The following is an 18004-nucleotide window of genomic DNA, read 5'->3' as shown; positions in this document are numbered from 1 at the left end:
CAGAGACATGTAAATTGCTGTTGTCCCATTGGTTATACTATTTGCTTGCACTGATTTCACGCCATAGAAATAAAATGGAAGAAATGCAGACTCTTTCTAAATCCTCAATTGAGTCTTAAATGGGATAGTTTGGGTGGATGTGTCCTTTTTCTAAGAAATCAGAATGTGCCCATAAATATTTCAGGTTAGAGAAAAGCCCTTCATTTACGACAAAAACTAAACTTTGTTTTCGTGGGTGGGAAAGTCAAAGTGCAACTTACAGGCAAAACTGCTGGAATCTCCTGTGTTCAGGAAGAATTTCTGCTGCTCCTCACTTGTCTTGCTGGCAAATTGATCAGCATAGTGGCCCATCTGCGGGCACCCTGCATCTGGACAGGGGAAGCACTTGTTCTAATGAGAAGAGAGAGATCGGGCTATAGGGTGTGAATTCATCTTTTTATGATCCATCCACCTGGGGGAGCAATTTTCCTACAGTCTGCTTCCCCATTTGTAACAGGAAGGGGCTTGGAACAGATAATGTGTAAATTACCTTCAACCAGGACAGGGTTCCAAGCCTGATACAGACCACATTAGAACTACTTGGAAAGCTTTAAAAAATACTAACACCTGGACTCCAGGTTAGAGTAATGATACCTTCCATGGAGTGATGTGCTGGTGACTGATTAACAGCCAACTCTGGGACAAAAAGCCCTTATTGTAGTGTTTACCAATTTCTGTGGTGTAACTATTCCGACTGTGGCCAATTTCAGGCTGCCAACATGATGTCACTGAATATGGAGTTGGGAAGAGAAGTTCACAGAGCCAGAATAGGCAGGCTGTGGCATATCATTGCCTCCATCTCTCCCCTTGCTGCCAGCTGCATAAGGACAAACTCCCAGCCTGGTATCCAGAACCCCAGCATCCACCTTTCATTCTCTCTGGTGTGTGAAATCTTCTCACATATTCTTTTTATTATTATTATTATTTTTTTAGGAAGACTGGCCCTGAGCTAACATCTGTTGCCAATCTTCCTCTTTTCTTTTTTTTTTTTTTTTTTTTTTTTTAAAGATTTTATTTATTCATTTTTTTTCCCCCCAAAGCCCCAGTAGATAGTTGTATGTCATAGGTTCACATCCTTCTAGTTGCTGTACGTGGGACTCGGCCTCGCGTTGGACGGAGAAGTGGTGCCTTGGGGCGTGCCTGGGATCCGAACCCGGGCCGCCAGCATCAGAGCACACGCCCTTAACCGCTAAGCCACGGAGCCGGCCCCCTCTTTTCCTTTTTTCTCCCCAAAGCCCTGGTACATAGTTGTATATCCTAATTGCAGGTCTTTCTAGTTCTATGTGGGACGGAACCTCAGCAGGGCTTGATGAGCGGTGAGTAGGTCCATGCCCAGGATCTGAACTGGCGAACCCCGAACCACCCAAGCAGAGTGTGCGAACTTAACCACTATGCCACTAGGCCAGCCCCCTCACATATTCTTCTATTGCTCTGCCCTTCTCTTCCTTCTAAATTCTATGATTTTACAAGCCAGATGCAAATGTTGCCTCCTGCAGGAAGACTTTCTAGATCATTGAATTGACTGCTCTTCTCTCTGATTTCCCAGTCTTCCTTGCCCACATGACTCATCTAGAATTTTAGCCACCTCCTGCCTAAATTTTTTTTTTCTTTCACTCCACAGGACCATGAACTCTGAGAGGCAATGCAAAACAAGTGGGGGATGGTCAGAAACGGGTGAGAGGGTGCTGCAAATCCCAAACACAGAAGGACAATAGTTCCACAGAGGGACTCAAGGTAGAGAAATAGCTCACAGAATCAAAGGTCCTACAGGAATCGCAGGGGTATGCAGCGAACCCATCAGAATTGAGGATGCTCTCCGAGTAATACTTGTAGCTTCTCAGATGTTTGCAAGCCACAAAGTCCCGGGTTCCTGGGGAAACATATGGGGACGGCTGCACTGGTGGTCAGGAAGCCATGACAACTTGTCTTCCTCTCTCTTTCCAAGCGGGATGGTTCAAAAGTGAGACGGTATTCTCAGAAATTTAAAATAAATCCAAATCCAGACACAATAATGACAGTTAACATTTAGAGAGTGCTTTCTGTGTGCAGGACAATGTTCTGAGCGCTTTACATGTATTGTCCCTGTAATCCTCACCTTTCCTAGGCGGTGGGTGTCACACCATCCCTAATTACAGAAAGAGGTGCAGGTTACAGCCTCAGATTTCGGATTACAGCTAGTAAGTGGCAGAGCTGGGAATTAAACCCAAGCCCATGCCTCTAAGCTCTGTGCCATCCCGTGTCCCAGGCACCAGGCTTGAAGACATAACCAGATGTGACACGACCTCCGAGACATGACAAAACCAGGGCAAGGACATTTTCATGCTGTGTTTAGGCAAATAAGAAGGAGGTTGAGTAGCTTTAGGCGGCTTTGTAAGAGCATCCCTTTCACTCTCATAGTGTCTCACTCCTTCTCACAACCTTCCCTGGTCCCTACAACTCCTGCCAAGTGACAGGTGTCACAGCACACCTTCCAGACCTGGCCTGGACTTGCTTGGCCATTACTTTTGGAGAGTACACACTACCCCATCCATGCAAACCCCCGTAAGGCTGTAAGACAGACACATAAGTCCTCACCCTTAATATTTGCTTTGATGGTGTCCATACCTGCCAAGGCATTTTGATCAAATTCAGTAAAAATCTTTACTCATTAGATTTGGTCAGACCACTAAGGGTTTTAACCTGTGTGATGCCAAATGATGAGTTTGGCTGAAAATTTCACCTGTCCATTGTCCTCTTGATCTTATTAGATACAGAGTCAGAGCTGTCTCTGAAGGACGCCCTGCGTCTCAGTGTGCTCCACCAATAATCAAGAATAACCACCTCGAACAGCACGGCCTCCATTCTAACCTTCCTTGCCTGTGATTGCTCCTCACTCCTGACCCAGCACAGAGGGACGGTGACTCCCACTGTGCAAATGGCTTTGCTGTGAAATGATTGTGAAATTCTCATTTAGTCTACAGAATTGTTGCCAGTTACATAAGCTTGAACCATATCGCTGACTGCCAAGGGAAAATTGGCGGAAAGATTTTCAGTTAGAGTCAGGATATTTACTTTTGGGGTATTTCCTATCTTTGCTAGGTAGCTACCGATTGATTGCTGGAGTTATAGCTTTAAGTAACGGTTTTGTAATTCTTTGTTGCCTGTGCACTTCAGGACACTCAACAATGTTTTAAGAAAGCACACAATCCGTAGAGCTGGGATATAACAAATGATATATATACAAGGGGGATGTATATTTATAAAGAGCCGTGTGTTTTCATTTTTAAGATGTGCTATGGGCAGGGCGCTGCTCAGCCCAGGACATGACGCCCCGGCTCTCTGGCTTTACCTGTCAGATGCCGTCTGGCCCACAGTCTGCAGGAGCACGTTCTTCTTGGATCCCCGCATCTCCTCTCCTCCATTTGGGAAAAAGTCAAAGTGACCCACCCGTTGGTTTATTCGAAAACCTAAAACGTTTGAAAGAGCAATGAGGTTTTCATAAGGCAGGGCTCTCCATGTTAAAACACAAGCGCACACGCTCACAGCTGGAGCATCATGGGGCTCACCCATGAATGGGGTCAGAGGAGCTGCATCTGTGTGGATCACATCAACAAAGTCAGCGTCGGAGGGGTGGAGTTGAACCTCTTCAAGAGTACCCCGGAAATTTGCTTCTACGGGATCTAACCCTAAAAGAGATGGCCAGTGCTGCAGAAAATAGACCTCGCTGTAGATGCTGGCAGGATTGTGGTGTACAGTTGCCCAGGCTGTGCCTTGCACCAACTGAAGAGACGCCATACCCTGCATTTGTGCAGTTCCATGGCCCTGGGTATTGAATATTGGGACATGGTTGCTCATTACAAGAATGTTCCAGTGGCATGGATAGAGAAGGGCAGAGGAGCAAAGAAACTTAGTTTTTGTTTGAGCAAGGATTTTTTTTTCCATATAAGATTCTCCCATTTACTTGTATATCTTTCTTCTTCAATATTCTCTTTCTCTTCCCAAGTTTGAAGAAAAAAGGGGCAAAGTAGTATGATGTCATAATTAAGAACACAGACGCTGGGACCAGGCTGCCTAGCTCCAAATCCCTACTCAGCTATTTCTTGGACAAGTTGCATGACCTTGGACAAATCACTTGGCTTTTTTGTGCCTCAGTTTCCCCATTTATAAAATGCGACTAATAGTATGGTTATAATAAGATTAAATGAGATAATATATGTAGCATTTATCACTGTGCCTGGCACAGCCTCATGGGCGTATAAGTAAAATATTAATTTTTATTGTTTCCTCCTGACTATATTTCCTTCTTGGAGGGCTCCTGGATTTGTCAACAGGTTTTTGAAGGTTTGATCAGAGCACTGAAAAGGCATGGACATAATTGTCTGTTGAAAAGAAAAGGAAGAGTTCTTAAAGGAAGAGTCAAATGACAGCAAAACTGGGTTTCAACCTCAGTTCCCTCACTGATTAGCTGTGTGGCCTGTGGCAGGGTATTTGCTTCGCTGAGCCTGTTGCTTCAGTTCTGAGGATTCAGTGAGAAAATGTAAAGCACTTTGCACAATATTTGGGATAAGTAGGCACTTAATCTATGCTACTATAATAATTACGTTAGCATTATTATGATTATATCATATAGATAAATTTTGTTGTTGCTGTTATAATTGAAAGGCTTTGCTTGGGCTAAAGGATGCTTTTGGTGTGATGGTGGCTGGGTCTCTTCCACCAGCAGAGGCAATGGAAGGATAATTCTCATGTTCTACTCTGCCCTTGATTTCAAAGAGAATGGGAAAGGAAATGACAATATGGATCCTTCTTAATTATGTTTGTTTGTGTTCCCACCAGCCTTACTCTGCATTTTCCTGGGTGCCCAGTCCTGCTGAGCAACCCACGCCACCAGAAAATTAGGTTCTAGAGAGGAGGGATGGGATGGAGGCAGAAGAAGCAAAGGGAAGCAAAGGAGAATGAAGCCGCCACCTCCTCAGCCACAAAGACGGGCTTCTTGGGGGCTTCCTAAAATGTTCTGTGCAGGCTCCAGCCAGCACTGCCACAGCCAAGGGGACAGTCTCCTTAGGGCCAGCTCTCAGTTGGGCTGCAGTTTTGTACCATGTAGTGGGGTTACTGGGGACCAAACCTGGGGCCCTGCCCCTTGTATCTTACCCGTAATCCTGCCCAGGCCTGGAGTCCTGCTCCCTGCCTCTCCAGCCGCGTGGGCTCCCAGGCTGTCACCAATGAGGTGGACTTGGGAAGGTGAGTAGCTGTAGTTTGCCTGGAGAAGGAAGATTGTGTTTTCAGGACATTTTGTACTGTGGTTTTTGTACCGTGCAAACCTAATGTTGTTACTCCTCTGCTGAAAACCTTCTGTGGCTCCCACTGCCCTTAGGATCAAGCCCAAACTCATTAAGAGAGCCTCAGAGCTTTCCTGACTTAACATCTGTTTTTCTAGACTCTTCTCTCGCCAAACCCTTTGTGGAAATGTCAGCCCCTCATATACGTCCTATTCTCTCACTTCCGGGCCTGGTTTGGACTTCTCTTCCTGTTGTTGTCCATACCCCAACCACTTGCCCAGCTCGCGTTGACACAGCCTAGCCATCCAGCCCCACCCCCTCCCCATGTGGATCAGCTGCCCCCCATGTGCTCCCATAGAGCCCTGCACTCCCACCCCCATCAGAACCCCGATCACACTCTGCTGTCATCGCAAGTCTTCACTGGAACCTCCTCCAAGGCTGGACCTCCTCCCTCCTCTTTACCTCCTACCACAGCTCCTGCCACTGTGCCACTGTGTTCATCCAAAATATTGGGTGAATAAGTAAATGACACAGAGCTACGAGGGGTTCACACATGTTGGTCTCAAAGATGTTCACCCACATGTACTCATTTATTGGTCTCTCGTGCCTCTAGTACAAACATCATGGGTTTTGATTTCCACAGGGATGCAGAAATAGTTAGAACCAATTGGTTCTTTTGTAGACCATTTAACCATAAGACAGAAATGACCAGCACCTTTATCTGGTATAGAAAATAGTCATGAAGAATTAGTGACTTAACTGGAAGAATTAAAGCCTTAGAGAATTAGCTACAATGAAAGACCAGGGCAGGAAGAAACAGCTGAATTGATTGTAGTAAAAGGAATTCTTGAATTGCATATACTCCCTTTGTTTCCATTTGGCTCTCCTGGCGATGCTGTGTTTTACCCCAGAGATCGCCTGGTGCAGTGGGCTGGGCAGTGGGGTGCCCTGGAGCTGGATGGTCTAGGCCCAAAAGACAACACTTGTATTCACCTGCTCTACGATTTTTTGGGCAAACTAGTTAACCTTCCTGGGCCTTGGTTTTCTTATGTGCCAATTGAAGATGATAATAAAAGCACCCCCTTCTAAGTGTTGGCTATTATGGTTTTTCCTTTCACTGGTGTGTCATTATTAAGGTGAATTTCAGAGTATTAGAAGTAGGACACTGAGAGAAATATCAATTCTTTCTATTTCTTCTTTAAATAGATAACTCCCAGCTGCATCTTTACCCAACAGAGACCAGTGGGTGCTGTTTGCCTCCTCGCCAGCCCAGCCGGCCGACTCACTGAGAGCATGCTGAGCATCTGGGCCACCTGGGCACCCACCACCCGCACATTGTTGGCGGCCTGCATGTAGGTGGTTTGGGCACCTTTCTTCCAGTCCACACAGATGCGGTTCACCTCCTGCACCTTGACCATGTTCTGGTGTTGGAGAGACACCAGGGTGTTTTCATGGGGCACGTGAAACCACATCTGACTAGCGCTCAGAAATGGTCACCAACAGTTCTACTGGCTGTTCTTCTGTCTTTCTCTAGCTGGGCTGCTGAGATAAACTAGACTTTGTTAGGAATCCTGTTGTCCATTAGGAGTTATCCCTCAGGGTGAATGCTGTGAGAAAGGCAAATTGATTCCCCATCTAGCTTGTAGATTAATTAAATACTGGCCACTCTCCGGTTTTCTTCCACTAAATTCAATAAGGTTGATTAGGTTGGGGGAAACAATTGCATCATTAAAAAGGCTCTATCTTGAAAAGGAAAGGTCTCATGTGCAATCTCTGGGTCCAGGGTTTAAACGACCTTGTGGATTTGACCGCTAGGGGCCCTTCATCCTCTCGGCAATGCCGCAGTTTATTACTGAAGGGCTTGCCTTCACCCCAGCCTCTGGGCATTTACTAAGTTTTAAGGTGGGAGGGAAGTGTCACTATTTTTACAATCAGGATAGCATAATATTTCATGGGGGAAATACATACTTCAGATATTTGAAAAATAAAACTGCCCTGATTTAAAAGAGATTGAAGAATTCTGAAAGGAAAACTTTTTCCTGGATGTCAAAGGAACTGACGTATCCTTAGAAGTTCTACTAGGCGGTAGATACAACCAGCTTGAGTTTAAAATGGTGCTATAAATTTAAAATCTACTTAAAAACTTTTTACAGATATGATATTAATATGTGTGATAACACAGAGATGCTGAGAGTTGTTTTCTCAGGACTTCTATTTTTAAAGCAATCCTGAGGACTCTCTCACAAACCTGAAGAATTTGGGGTATAAACTATGTCTTACAGTTTATCCATTAAGATACTTATTAATGATGGGACGAAAGAGGTACCAAGAGTTGAAAGCCTGGTAAACCACAGCCAAATGCAGAATGACTTTACTTTTCTGGGTGTGTAACTTTTCCTCTTGACATTATGTGTTAGAGTTATTAACGTCTGTGTGGAAGAAACGGGCTGCTAAGGTAAATTCTTAGGTGTCAGAAAAATAGATTGAATCAGTGTACACACAGAAAGAAGGATGGAAAGAGAAGTCAAGATGGCGATGTAGGCGGACTCTGAACTCACCTCCTCCCAAGGACACAGCAGATTTACAACTACTCTTGGAAAAATTACCCCTGAGAGAGAACTGAAAACTGGATAAGAGGAACCCCTGCAGCAAACGACAGTCCTAATTGAGGTGGAAGAGGCCGAAACTCCCTTCTGGAATGAAAAATGCCACTTTCACAAGCCGCAACGCTTCACGGCTGCCCAGAGCAACCCAAAGGTACGCAGCCTTCCCTGGAGGAGCGGGGACCTGAGCTGGGGAGCACTCCCACTACAGGCATTTTTTGGACCCAGCACAACCCAGACCAGTGTCGTAATATCTGACTTTGCTGGCAACTAATAACAATGGGGAATACCCCCAGAAAAGCTGAGTCACAAAGAAATTAAAGCTGGCTCTTAAAGGGCCCAAGCACAAATTCACCCATTTCAGAAAGCAACCTAAAATCACCAGAAAGAAAGGTGCACAGTCCTTCGGTGAAAAGAGACTCACCTGATAGGCTCTCGGTACATCTCGGTGAGAGGTGAGAACTCTCCAGGGACTGGGACTTTGGTGGCAGCTGTTGCTGTGACCTGGTGTGGGCGTGCTGACCCAGACACTGGCAGAGGCCATTGGAGTTCTCCCTGTGGCCTGCTAGCCCAGGGTCTGCCCCACCTACTAGAGCAGGAATTTAACACAGCTCAGCTAAGGAAAGCAGCCTACCCTAGGGACTGGCCGCACCCAACAACAAGCCCTCGGGCAACTTGTGGGCCTGCTAAGCAAGCTGCCTGAATTCTCTGCAGCCTGGCAAGTGGGTCCACCTCTGTGGGACAGGGCATGCTCGAGGAGCGGGTGGAAAGTGTTGGGCCTTTGTGGAGTGTGTGGGGCTCCTACCTTGGAGAGACTGGGTTCACTTCAGGAGTCTGGGGCGTGAGCATATGGCAGGACTGTGTTGACTATGTGTGTGGCCCTGTGGGCGGTGGGGCTTGTCAGCTGCAGAAGACTTGTTCTTCTCAAAGAGACACACAGGGGATGGGCCCCACCTTCCAAAGCCTGAAACAATTGGGTGCTCCCGTGCCCGAGGCCAGCACCACCCAGCTCCTCAGAAAGCTAACAAGAGCCTTATAGGCTGGAGGCTTATAGCAACTGTAAGCCCCTGAGCCTAACAACCAACCACACTGGGGGCCTACTCACTTAATAGAAAAACTGTGACAGGAATGTGCTATTAGACCTTTCAGCCAACTGTGCTCGGGCTCCCCACACCTGATAAAGAGACTAAAGGGCCCACAACAACTACACACAGCTGAGCATTACAACCAGCCAGCCAGGGGGACAGCTCAGCCTCCCTTGGCACCTATGGCAAAAGCAACCCCGCCACAACAGAAGGACACACATAGCCCACACAGGGGTCACTCCTGGAACATTTGGAACTGGTGATGAGAGGGAAGCACACTGCAGAGCCTCATAAGGCATCACTTATATAAGGTCTCCTCTCCAAGATCAGGAGACGTAGTTGACCTACCTAATACATAGACACGTGAACAAGGAAAGAGGCAAAATGAGGAGGCAAAGGAACACGTTCCAAGTAAGGGAACAGGACAAAACCCCAGAAAAGGAACTAAATAAAACAGAAATGAGCAATCTACCCAACAGAGTTCAAACAAAGAATCATAAGGATGTTCAATGATCTTGGGAGAAGAATGGATGAACTCAGTGAGAATGTGAACAAAGAAATGGAAGAAATAAAAAAGAACCAATCAGAAATGAAGAATACAATACTGGAAATGAAAAATTCACTAGAGAGACTCAAAAGTAGAGTAGAGGATACAGAGGAATGGATCAGTGAGCTGGATGAAAGACTAGAGGAAATCACCCAAGCTGAACAGATAAAAGAAAAAAGAATTAAAAAGAGTGAGGGCAGTCTAAGGGACCTCTGGGACAACATCAAGCGCACTAACATCCGTGTTATAGATGTCCCAGAAGGAGAAGAGAGAGACAAAGGGACAGAGAATCTATTTGAAGAAATAATAGCTGAAAACTTCCCTAACCCAAGGAAGGAAACAGACATCCAGGTACGGGAAGCACAGAGCACCAAACAAGATAAACCCAAAGAGGCCCACACCAAGACACATCATAATTAAAATGTCCAAAATTAGAGATAAAGAGTGAATCCTAAAAGTCACAAGAGAAAGGCAACAAGTTACATACAAAAGAAACCCCATAAGGCTATCAGCTGACTTCTCAGCAGAAACCTTACAGGCTAGAAGAGAGTGGCATGATATATTTAAATTGTGATAAGGAAAAAACCTACAGCCAAAAATACTCTACCCAGCAAGGTTATCATTCGGAATGGAAGGAGAGATAAAGAGTTTCCCACACAAGCAAAAATTAAAGGAGTTTGTCACCAAGAAACCAGTCCTACAAGAAATGCTAAAGGGACTTATTTAAGGGGGAAAGAGAAGACCACAAATAGGAAAAATTATCTATTTCCATTATAGGAGGGTAATGGATACAAACGCACAAAAAAGAGGTTAGATATGATATCAAAAACATAAAATGTGGGAGGAGGTGAGTAAAAGAGTAGAGCTTTCAGCTAGAAGTCAAACTGAAGAGACTATCAACTTAATATAGATTGCTATATACATAGGTTACTACTATATGTATATATAGTAACCCCATGGTAATCACAAACCAAAAACCTATAATAAATACACAAAAACTAAGAGAAAGGAACCCAAACATAATACTAAAGAAAGCCATCAAACCACAAGGGAAGAGAGCAAGCCAAGAAGAAAGGAACAGAGAAGAACTACTAAAACACCAAGAAAAAAAGTTAAAAAATGGCAGTAAGTACATATTTATCAATAGCTACTTTAAACGTCAACAGACTAAATGCTCCAATTAAAAGGCACAGGGTGGCTGATTGGATAAAAAAACAAGACCCATATATATGCTGCATACAAGAGACACACTTCAGACCTAAAGACACTCACAAACTGAAAGTGAAGGGATGGAAAAAGATACTCCATGCAAATGGCAATGAAAAGAAAGCTGGGGTAGCAATACTCATATCAGACAAAAGAGACTTAAAAAGAAAAACTGTAACAAGAGACAAAGAAGGGCACTACATAATGATCAAGGGAACAATCCAACAACAGGATATAACACTCATAAATATCTATGCACCCAACATAGGAGCACCTAAATATATAAAGCAATTATTAACAGACATAAAAGGAGAAATAGACAGTAGCACAATAATAGTAGGAGACTTTAACACTCCACTTACACCAAGGGATAGATCATCCAAACAGAAGATCAATAAGGAAATATTGGCCCTAAATGACACACTAGAACAGATGGACTTAGTAGATCTTTACAGAACATTTCATCCAAAACCAAAGAATACACATTCTTTTCAAATGCACTTGGAACATTCTCCAGGATTGATCACATATTAGGCCACAAAACAAGTCTCCATAAATTTAAGAAGACTGAAATAATACCAAGCATCTTTTCTGACCACAACAGTATGAAACTAGAAATCAACTATAGGAAGAAAATCATAAAAGCCACAAATATGTGGAGATTAAACAAAATGCTACTGAACAACGATTGGGTCAATGAAGAAATCAAAGGAGAAATCAAAAAATACCTGGAGATAAATGAAAATGAAAATCCGACATATCAGAATTTATGGGATACAGCAAAAGCAGTTCTAAGAGGAAGTTTATAGCAATGCAGGCCTATCTCAACAAACAAGAAAAATCTCAAATAAACAATCTAACAGTGCACCTAAAGGAACCGGAAAAAGAACAAACAAAGCCCCACATCAGTAGAAGGAGGGAAATAATAAAAATAAGAGCAGAAATAAATGAAATAGAGACTAAAAAAACAATAGAAAAAATTAATAAAACTAAGAGCTGGTTCTTTGAAAAGATAAACAAAATTGACAAACCTTTAGCTAGACTCACCAAAAGAAAAAGAGAGAAGGTTCAAATAAGTAAAATCAGAAATGAAAGAGGAGAAATTACAATGGACACCTCAGAAATATAAAAGATTATAAGAGAATACTATGAAAAGCTATATGCCAACAAATTGAATAATCTAGAAGAAATGCATAAATTCTTAGACTCATACAACCTTCCAAAACTGAATCAAGAAGAAATAGAGAATTTGAATAGACCAATCACCAGTAAAGAGATGGAAATAGTAACAAAAAACCTCCCCCAAAATAAAAATCCAGGACCAGACAGCTTCCCTGATGAATTCTACCAAACATTCAAAGAAGACTTAATACCTATCCTTCTCAAACTCTTCCAAAAAATTGAAGAGGAGGGGAAGCTTCCTAATTCATTCTACGAAGTGAACATTATCCTGATACCAAAACCAGACACGGACAACACAAAAAAGGAAAATTACACGCCAATATCACTGATGAACATCAATGCAAAAATCCTCAACAAAATACTAGCAAATCACATCCAATAACACATTAAAAAGATCATACACCATGATCAGGTGGGATTTATTCCAGGGATGCAGGGATGGTTCAACATCTGCAAATCAATCAAGGTGATACACCACATTAATAAAATGAAGAATAAAAATCACATGATCATCTCAATAGATGCAGAGAAAGCATTTGACAAGATACAGCATTCATTTATAATAAAAACTCTGAATAAAATGGGTATAGAAGGAAAGTACCTCAACATAATAAAGGCCATATGTGACAAACCCACAGCTAATATCATCCTCAATGGTGAAAAACTGAAAGCTATCCCTCTAAGAACAGGAACCAGACAAGGATGCCCACTCTCACCACTCCTATTTAACACAGTATTGGAAGTCCTAGCCAGACAAGTCAGACAAGAAAAAGAAATAAAGGGATCCAAATTGGAAAGGAAGAAGTGAAACTCACTATTTGCAGATGACGTGATATTATATATAGAAAATCCTAAAGAACCCACCAAAAATCTTTTAGAAATAATAAATGCATATGGTAAAGTTGCAGGATACAAAATCAACATACAAAAATCAGTTGCATTTCTATACACTAACAATGAAGCAGCAGAAAGAGAAATTAGGAATACAATCTCATTTACAATTGCAACAAAAAGAATAAAATACCTAGGAATAAACTTAACCAAAGAGGTGAAAGATCTGTACACTGAAAACTACAAAACATTGCTGAAAGAAATTGAAGACACAAAGAAATGGAAAGATATTCTGTGCTCTTGGATTGGAAGATTTAACACAGTTAAAATGTCCTTACTTCCTAAAGCGATCTATAGAAAATGCAATCCCTATCAAAGTTCCAACAACATTTTTCACAGGAATAGAACGAAGAATCCTAAAATTTATATGGAACAACAAAAGACTCCAAACAGCCAAAGGAATCCTGAGAAAAAAGAACAAAGCTGGAGGTATGACACTCCCTGATTTCAAAATATACTACAAAGCTATAGTAACCAAAACAGCATGGTACTGGCACAAAAACAGACAGGGAGCTCAATGGAATAGAATCAAGAGCCCAGAAATAAACGCACACATCTATGGACAGCTAACTTTCCACAAAAGTGCCCAGAACATATAATGGAGAAAGGAAAGTCTCTTCAACAAATGGTGTTGGGAAAACTGGACAGCCACATGCAAAAAAATGAAAGTAGACCCTTACCTTACACCATACACAAAAATTAACTCAAAATGGATTAAAGACTTGAATGTAAGGCCTGAAACTATGAAACTTCTAGAAGAAAACATAGGCAGTACGCTCTTCGACATCCGTCTTAGCAACATATTTTCAAGTATCATGTCTGACCGGGCAAGAGAAACAATAGAAAAAATAAACTAATGTGACTACATCAAACTAAAAAGCTTCTGCACAGCAAAGGAAACCATCAACGAAACGAAAAGACAACCTAACAATTGGGAGAAGATATTTGCAAACCATATATCTGATAAGGAGTTAATCTCCAAAATATATAAAGAACACATACATCTCAACAACAAAAAAGCTAACAACCCTATTAAAAAATGGGCGAAAGACCTGAACAGACATTTCTCCAAAGAAGATATACAGATGGCCAACAGACACATGAAAAGATGTTCACCATCATTAACTATCAGGGAAATGCAAATCAAAACTACAATGAGATATCACCTCACCCCTGTCAGAATGGCTATAATTAACAAGACAGAAAACAAGTGTTGGAGAAGTTGTGGAGAGAAGGGAACTCTCATACACTGCTGTTGGGAGTGCAAACTTGTGCAGCCACTATGGAAAACAGTATGGAGATTCCTCAAAAAATTAAAGATAGAATTACTCTAGGATCCAGCTATTCCACTGCTGGGTATTTATGCAAAAAACGTGAAAACACCAGTGCATAAAGATACATGCACCCCTGTGTTCCTTGCAGCGTTATTCACAATAGCCAAGACTTGGAAGCAACCTAAGTGCCCATTAAGGGATGAATGGATAAAGATGTGGTATACATACACAATGGGATACTACTCAGCCATGAGAAACGAGGAAATCTAGCCATTTGTGACAACATGGATGAACATTGAGGGTATTATGCTAAGCGAAATAAGTCAGAGGGAGAAGGTCAAATACAGTATGTTCTCAATCATAAGTAGAAGATAAAAACAACAACAAACAATCACATAGAGACAGAGATTAGATTGGTGGTTACCAGAGGGAAGCGGGGAGGGAGGAGGGCAAAAGGGATGATTAGGTACATGTGTGTGCTGATGGTTTGTAATTAGTATTTGGGTGGAGAACATGATGTAAAATGCAGAAAGAGAAGTATAATGATGTACACCTGATATTTACACAATGTTATAAAGTGTGACCACAATAAAAAAATAAATGAAAAAGAAAGGATGATATATTATGTATTTGTGTGTGTGCCTGTGTACTTGGTGGATCTGTGTGCGTGCACGTATCTGTGTGTGTGTGCATGTGTGTGTGTGCGCATGTGTGTGTGTGTGCATATGTGTGTGTTCTTCTGTTGTCCTTCTAACCAACAGATGCTGTATTACACATAGTTTTGGCAATTTCTATTCTGCCGTTTTATTTATCCAGTCAGCCTTAGTTCTCCATATCTCAAATAAGTGGTCATAGCAGCACATCTCTGACTCTGAGGATGTGGGAAAGACTTGAACAAAAAGAAAATAATCACTCATTTACAGAAATATAAAGTACTCTCACTGAAAATGGAAGCAGACGACATTTAGCCTTGATTTAAGCAGAAACGAGGTAGTGCAAGTATTTGTTCACATAGCAAATGTCATTGCTTCAGGCTACAGAGGTAGTCCAGAAATGTGGAGGGGAATTCTGATTTTTGTGAAGACAGGCATTTTAACTGCATAAAGGTCCCTCATATATAAGGATTTCTTGTTTCTGAGCTCATTTATTGCGATTGCTAAAAGGGAGGTGGTGACGTTAACGGAAGCAGTGGCAGCAGCCCCCAGAGCCAGCCACAGGGATTAGCGCCAGCCCCTACCTTGCACATATCCAGCAGCCAGCTCTCATCTCCCTTGTCTATGAAGCCCTGGATGATGAATCGAGTCTTCTTGTCTTTTTGAAAATTTGATGCCTCAACCGTTGATGGATCAGAGGGAAGGAGACTCTGTGACAAGTGCAGAGGGGTTGCATGTTTTTGCAGCCCAGCCACTCAGGCCTGTCTCTCCCTTCCCCACCTCTACCTGCCTCAATGCCATGACCTCTCAAAGCTTAACATAAAAGCCATCTCTTTCAGGAAGCCCACCCTGACCTCCCTTTCCCTGCCACATCTCCCAGGTCAGGAATCACTACCTCCACTGGGGCTGGATTGTGGCTCACAGTCTTACCTTCCATAGGGTTCTTGTTAGATGGTAAGCTCTTTGCGGCAGACCAGAATTACGTAGCCAGCTAGAGGTTCTGGCAGATGTCAATCATTCATTCATTTGAGCCAATATTTTACGGAAGACCTACTCTGTCCAGGTCTGGAGAGGCCTGGGGGGCAGCTGAAGGGATGGGGTGGGGCAGAGTATGGTGAAGGAGGAGGGTACAGAGATAAGGAACTCCTGGTCTGCAAGGTGGGCACAGCCCCTCACCCAATTATAATGATGTTAAAATGACGGAGGTCTCACTTGAAAGGTGTTTGGGTTCTTGTTCGTGTAGAGCAAGAAGCAGGTGACAATGTTCTCGGAGCTCCAGGGGAAAACTTTCAGGGGCCTGATTGCAGTCCCAGCCCAGGGCTCGGAGTCAGAAAAGCACCCAACACGATCATAGCAAATTTCTTTTCCTAGAGAGAAAGAGTGACTCTGCTCAACTGTCGGCTCCCGAGGCTGGGATCTGGGACATCTCTGCTGCTCAGGCCTGGTCACTTCCCTGCCTCGGACAGTCTGATGACCATGCAGACACCCGCCTCTGCCCCACCCACTCTCTTCTGGTCCCCAGTGCCCACCTTCTGATCTGGGACCAGTCCCATTGAATCCCATGGAGACGCCAATGGTGCCTCTGCTTAGAACCACCATCAAAACTTAAAAGTTCTGTGTCGCATCCCCAGCTCTTTAGATATATTTATTGGACTAATGTGATAACGGGCACTGATAAGTCTGTGTGTTAACCCGGGCAGGTGATTAATGCTTTACCAGGAAGAGTTTGGCCGAGGGCACCCTGGGCAAGAAGGCAGGCTGGTGGGAAGATGCTCTGAAGTGGGTCCCCCTCAAACTACCTCCTCTCCCAGGCAGAGTGCCAGCCCCACCTGCCTCTCTCTGGAACCTCGGTGTGGTCTGGAGCCACTGGGAGCCCTGCCATGGCTAAGGCTTTCTCTGGTCAGTGCTGAGATGCTGCGTTTAAGCCCTTCCCAAGGGGCAGGCGTGATGTTTCTTACCTTTGGCTGCTCCCAGCAGGAAAAGTGCGATTGTCCAGATGTTCACCATCTGCAATAAATCCAGACATTCTCAGCCTCACCACGCATTACCAGAACAGTGAGTGAAGACTCGCAGGAATCCAAGGCTATTTGCCTCGCCTCTCCTTCACAGCTGGCGGGAGGATGGCAAAGGTGACTTACCCTGTCGCATGTCCCAGGCATCCCCTCCCTCTGGATCGAGCGTCCGGGTCATTTTCATATACTGGAGCCTTGTCATTTGGACACTGCTTCAAAGAAACAGCAGGTGATAATAGAACATGCTGTGTGCACTTAGTATTTTAATCTACACAGATACACAAAACAAGATTAACAATGGTGGTCTAATCTTCCCCCAAGTCTGGGAAGATGAAAGAATGCTTGATTAAAAGAGGATGAGAAGTCTCTAACTTTGTACCTATGTTCCTGTGCAGGTAATTGTGAGCCAAGTGGGCCCCACTTTCCAATTTTCTATTTCATCACCAAGTAGTTTACAAGTCCCAATAAGGAGACAGCAGCAAACTCTAATAATGGAGGATAGGATTTTTCACTTATAATAGATGGAAATGCCCTGCAAATAGCTGAAAGTAATGGGAAGTGTCCGATTAAGAAAAACTCCTCTCTGTCTCTATCTCTGCATGTCTCTCCGGCAGTCTGGTAATACCCAAGCACATGAGCTTTGGAGACACAGTCAGCAGCCCTCACAACAGCCTCTGACCACAATCCCCCATTAACGACCTGTTCCAGTTATCTGTGCCATGTAATGAACCAACGCGAAACATAATGGTTTGAAAAAACAGGAATTATTGGGGCCTGCCCGGTGGTGTAGCGGTTAGGTGCGCGCGCTCTACTTCCGCGGCCTGGGGTTCTCGGATTCGGATCCCGGGTGCGCACTCACGTGCCGCTTATTAAGCCATGCTGTGGCGGCGTCCCATATAAAGTGTAGGAAGGTGGCTGCGGATGTTAGCCGAGGCCCAATCTTCCTCCACAAAAAGAGGAGGATTGGCGTCGGATGTTCGCTTAGTACTAATCTGCCTTTAAAAAACCCCCCAAAACAGCAATATTATATTACCTCACTATAATTTTGAATAGCTGGGTTCAGGAGCCCATAAAGCCCGTGTCAGCGGACCACGTCACATCTGTTGAATTTCCCCAGACCCTCTGAAGCTTGCACACCTGTCCTACAATTCATGAGGCTGTCGTGAATTACCCACAGACCCACACATCTGTGAGCAGCTCGGCCAGTTCACACAACAGGCACGTAGCCTTCAGGTACCCCACTCCCAAGTTAAA

The 18004-nt window shown here is 43.7% G+C and overlaps 1 protein-coding gene across 1 annotated transcript; it reads right to left on the bottom strand.

Annotated features, from left to right (window-relative positions):
- Nucleotides 1–216: 216 nt before the first annotated feature.
- On the bottom strand, nucleotides 217–16745 carry LOC106800165 (inactive pancreatic lipase-related protein 1-like). The gene is made up of 10 exons (XM_087433013.1): nucleotides 16697–16745; nucleotides 15951–16105; nucleotides 15323–15448; nucleotides 6584–6718; nucleotides 5170–5278; nucleotides 3585–3704; nucleotides 3387–3485; nucleotides 2243–2263; nucleotides 1791–1909; nucleotides 217–390 (listed from the first exon to the last, which is right to left on the bottom strand). The coding sequence occupies exons 1-10, from the start codon at nucleotides 16743–16745 to the stop codon at nucleotides 217–219; spliced, it is 1107 nt and encodes a 368-aa protein (XP_087289139.1).
- Between the last annotated feature and the right edge of the window lie 1259 nt (nucleotides 16746–18004).

The sequence above is a fragment of the Ceratotherium simum genome, chromosome 6 (assembly GCF_057802395.1).
Source record: "Ceratotherium simum simum isolate JZ-2026a chromosome 6, ASM5780239v1, whole genome shotgun sequence".
NCBI lineage: Eukaryota > Metazoa > Chordata > Mammalia > Perissodactyla > Rhinocerotidae > Ceratotherium > Ceratotherium simum.
The sequence above is the reverse complement of the archived record's forward strand: the minus strand, read 5'-3'. Positions and strand labels throughout refer to the sequence as shown.

Bases quoted from the DNA above. Each gene is read 5' to 3' on its own strand.
- LOC106800165 (XM_087433013.1), bottom strand. From the start codon at position 16,745: ATGGTGAACATCTGGACAATCGCACTTTTCCTGCTGGGAGCAGCCAAA. The intron at 15,449-15,950 runs GTGAGACCTCCG...CACTTGTCACAG, and splicing joins AGAACCCAAACACCTTTCAA to AGTCTCCTTCCCTCTGATCC. The intron at 6,719-15,322 runs GTAGGGGCTGGC...CTCCAACACCAG, and splicing joins GGCTGCTGGATATGTGCAAG to AACATGGTCAAGGTGCAGGA.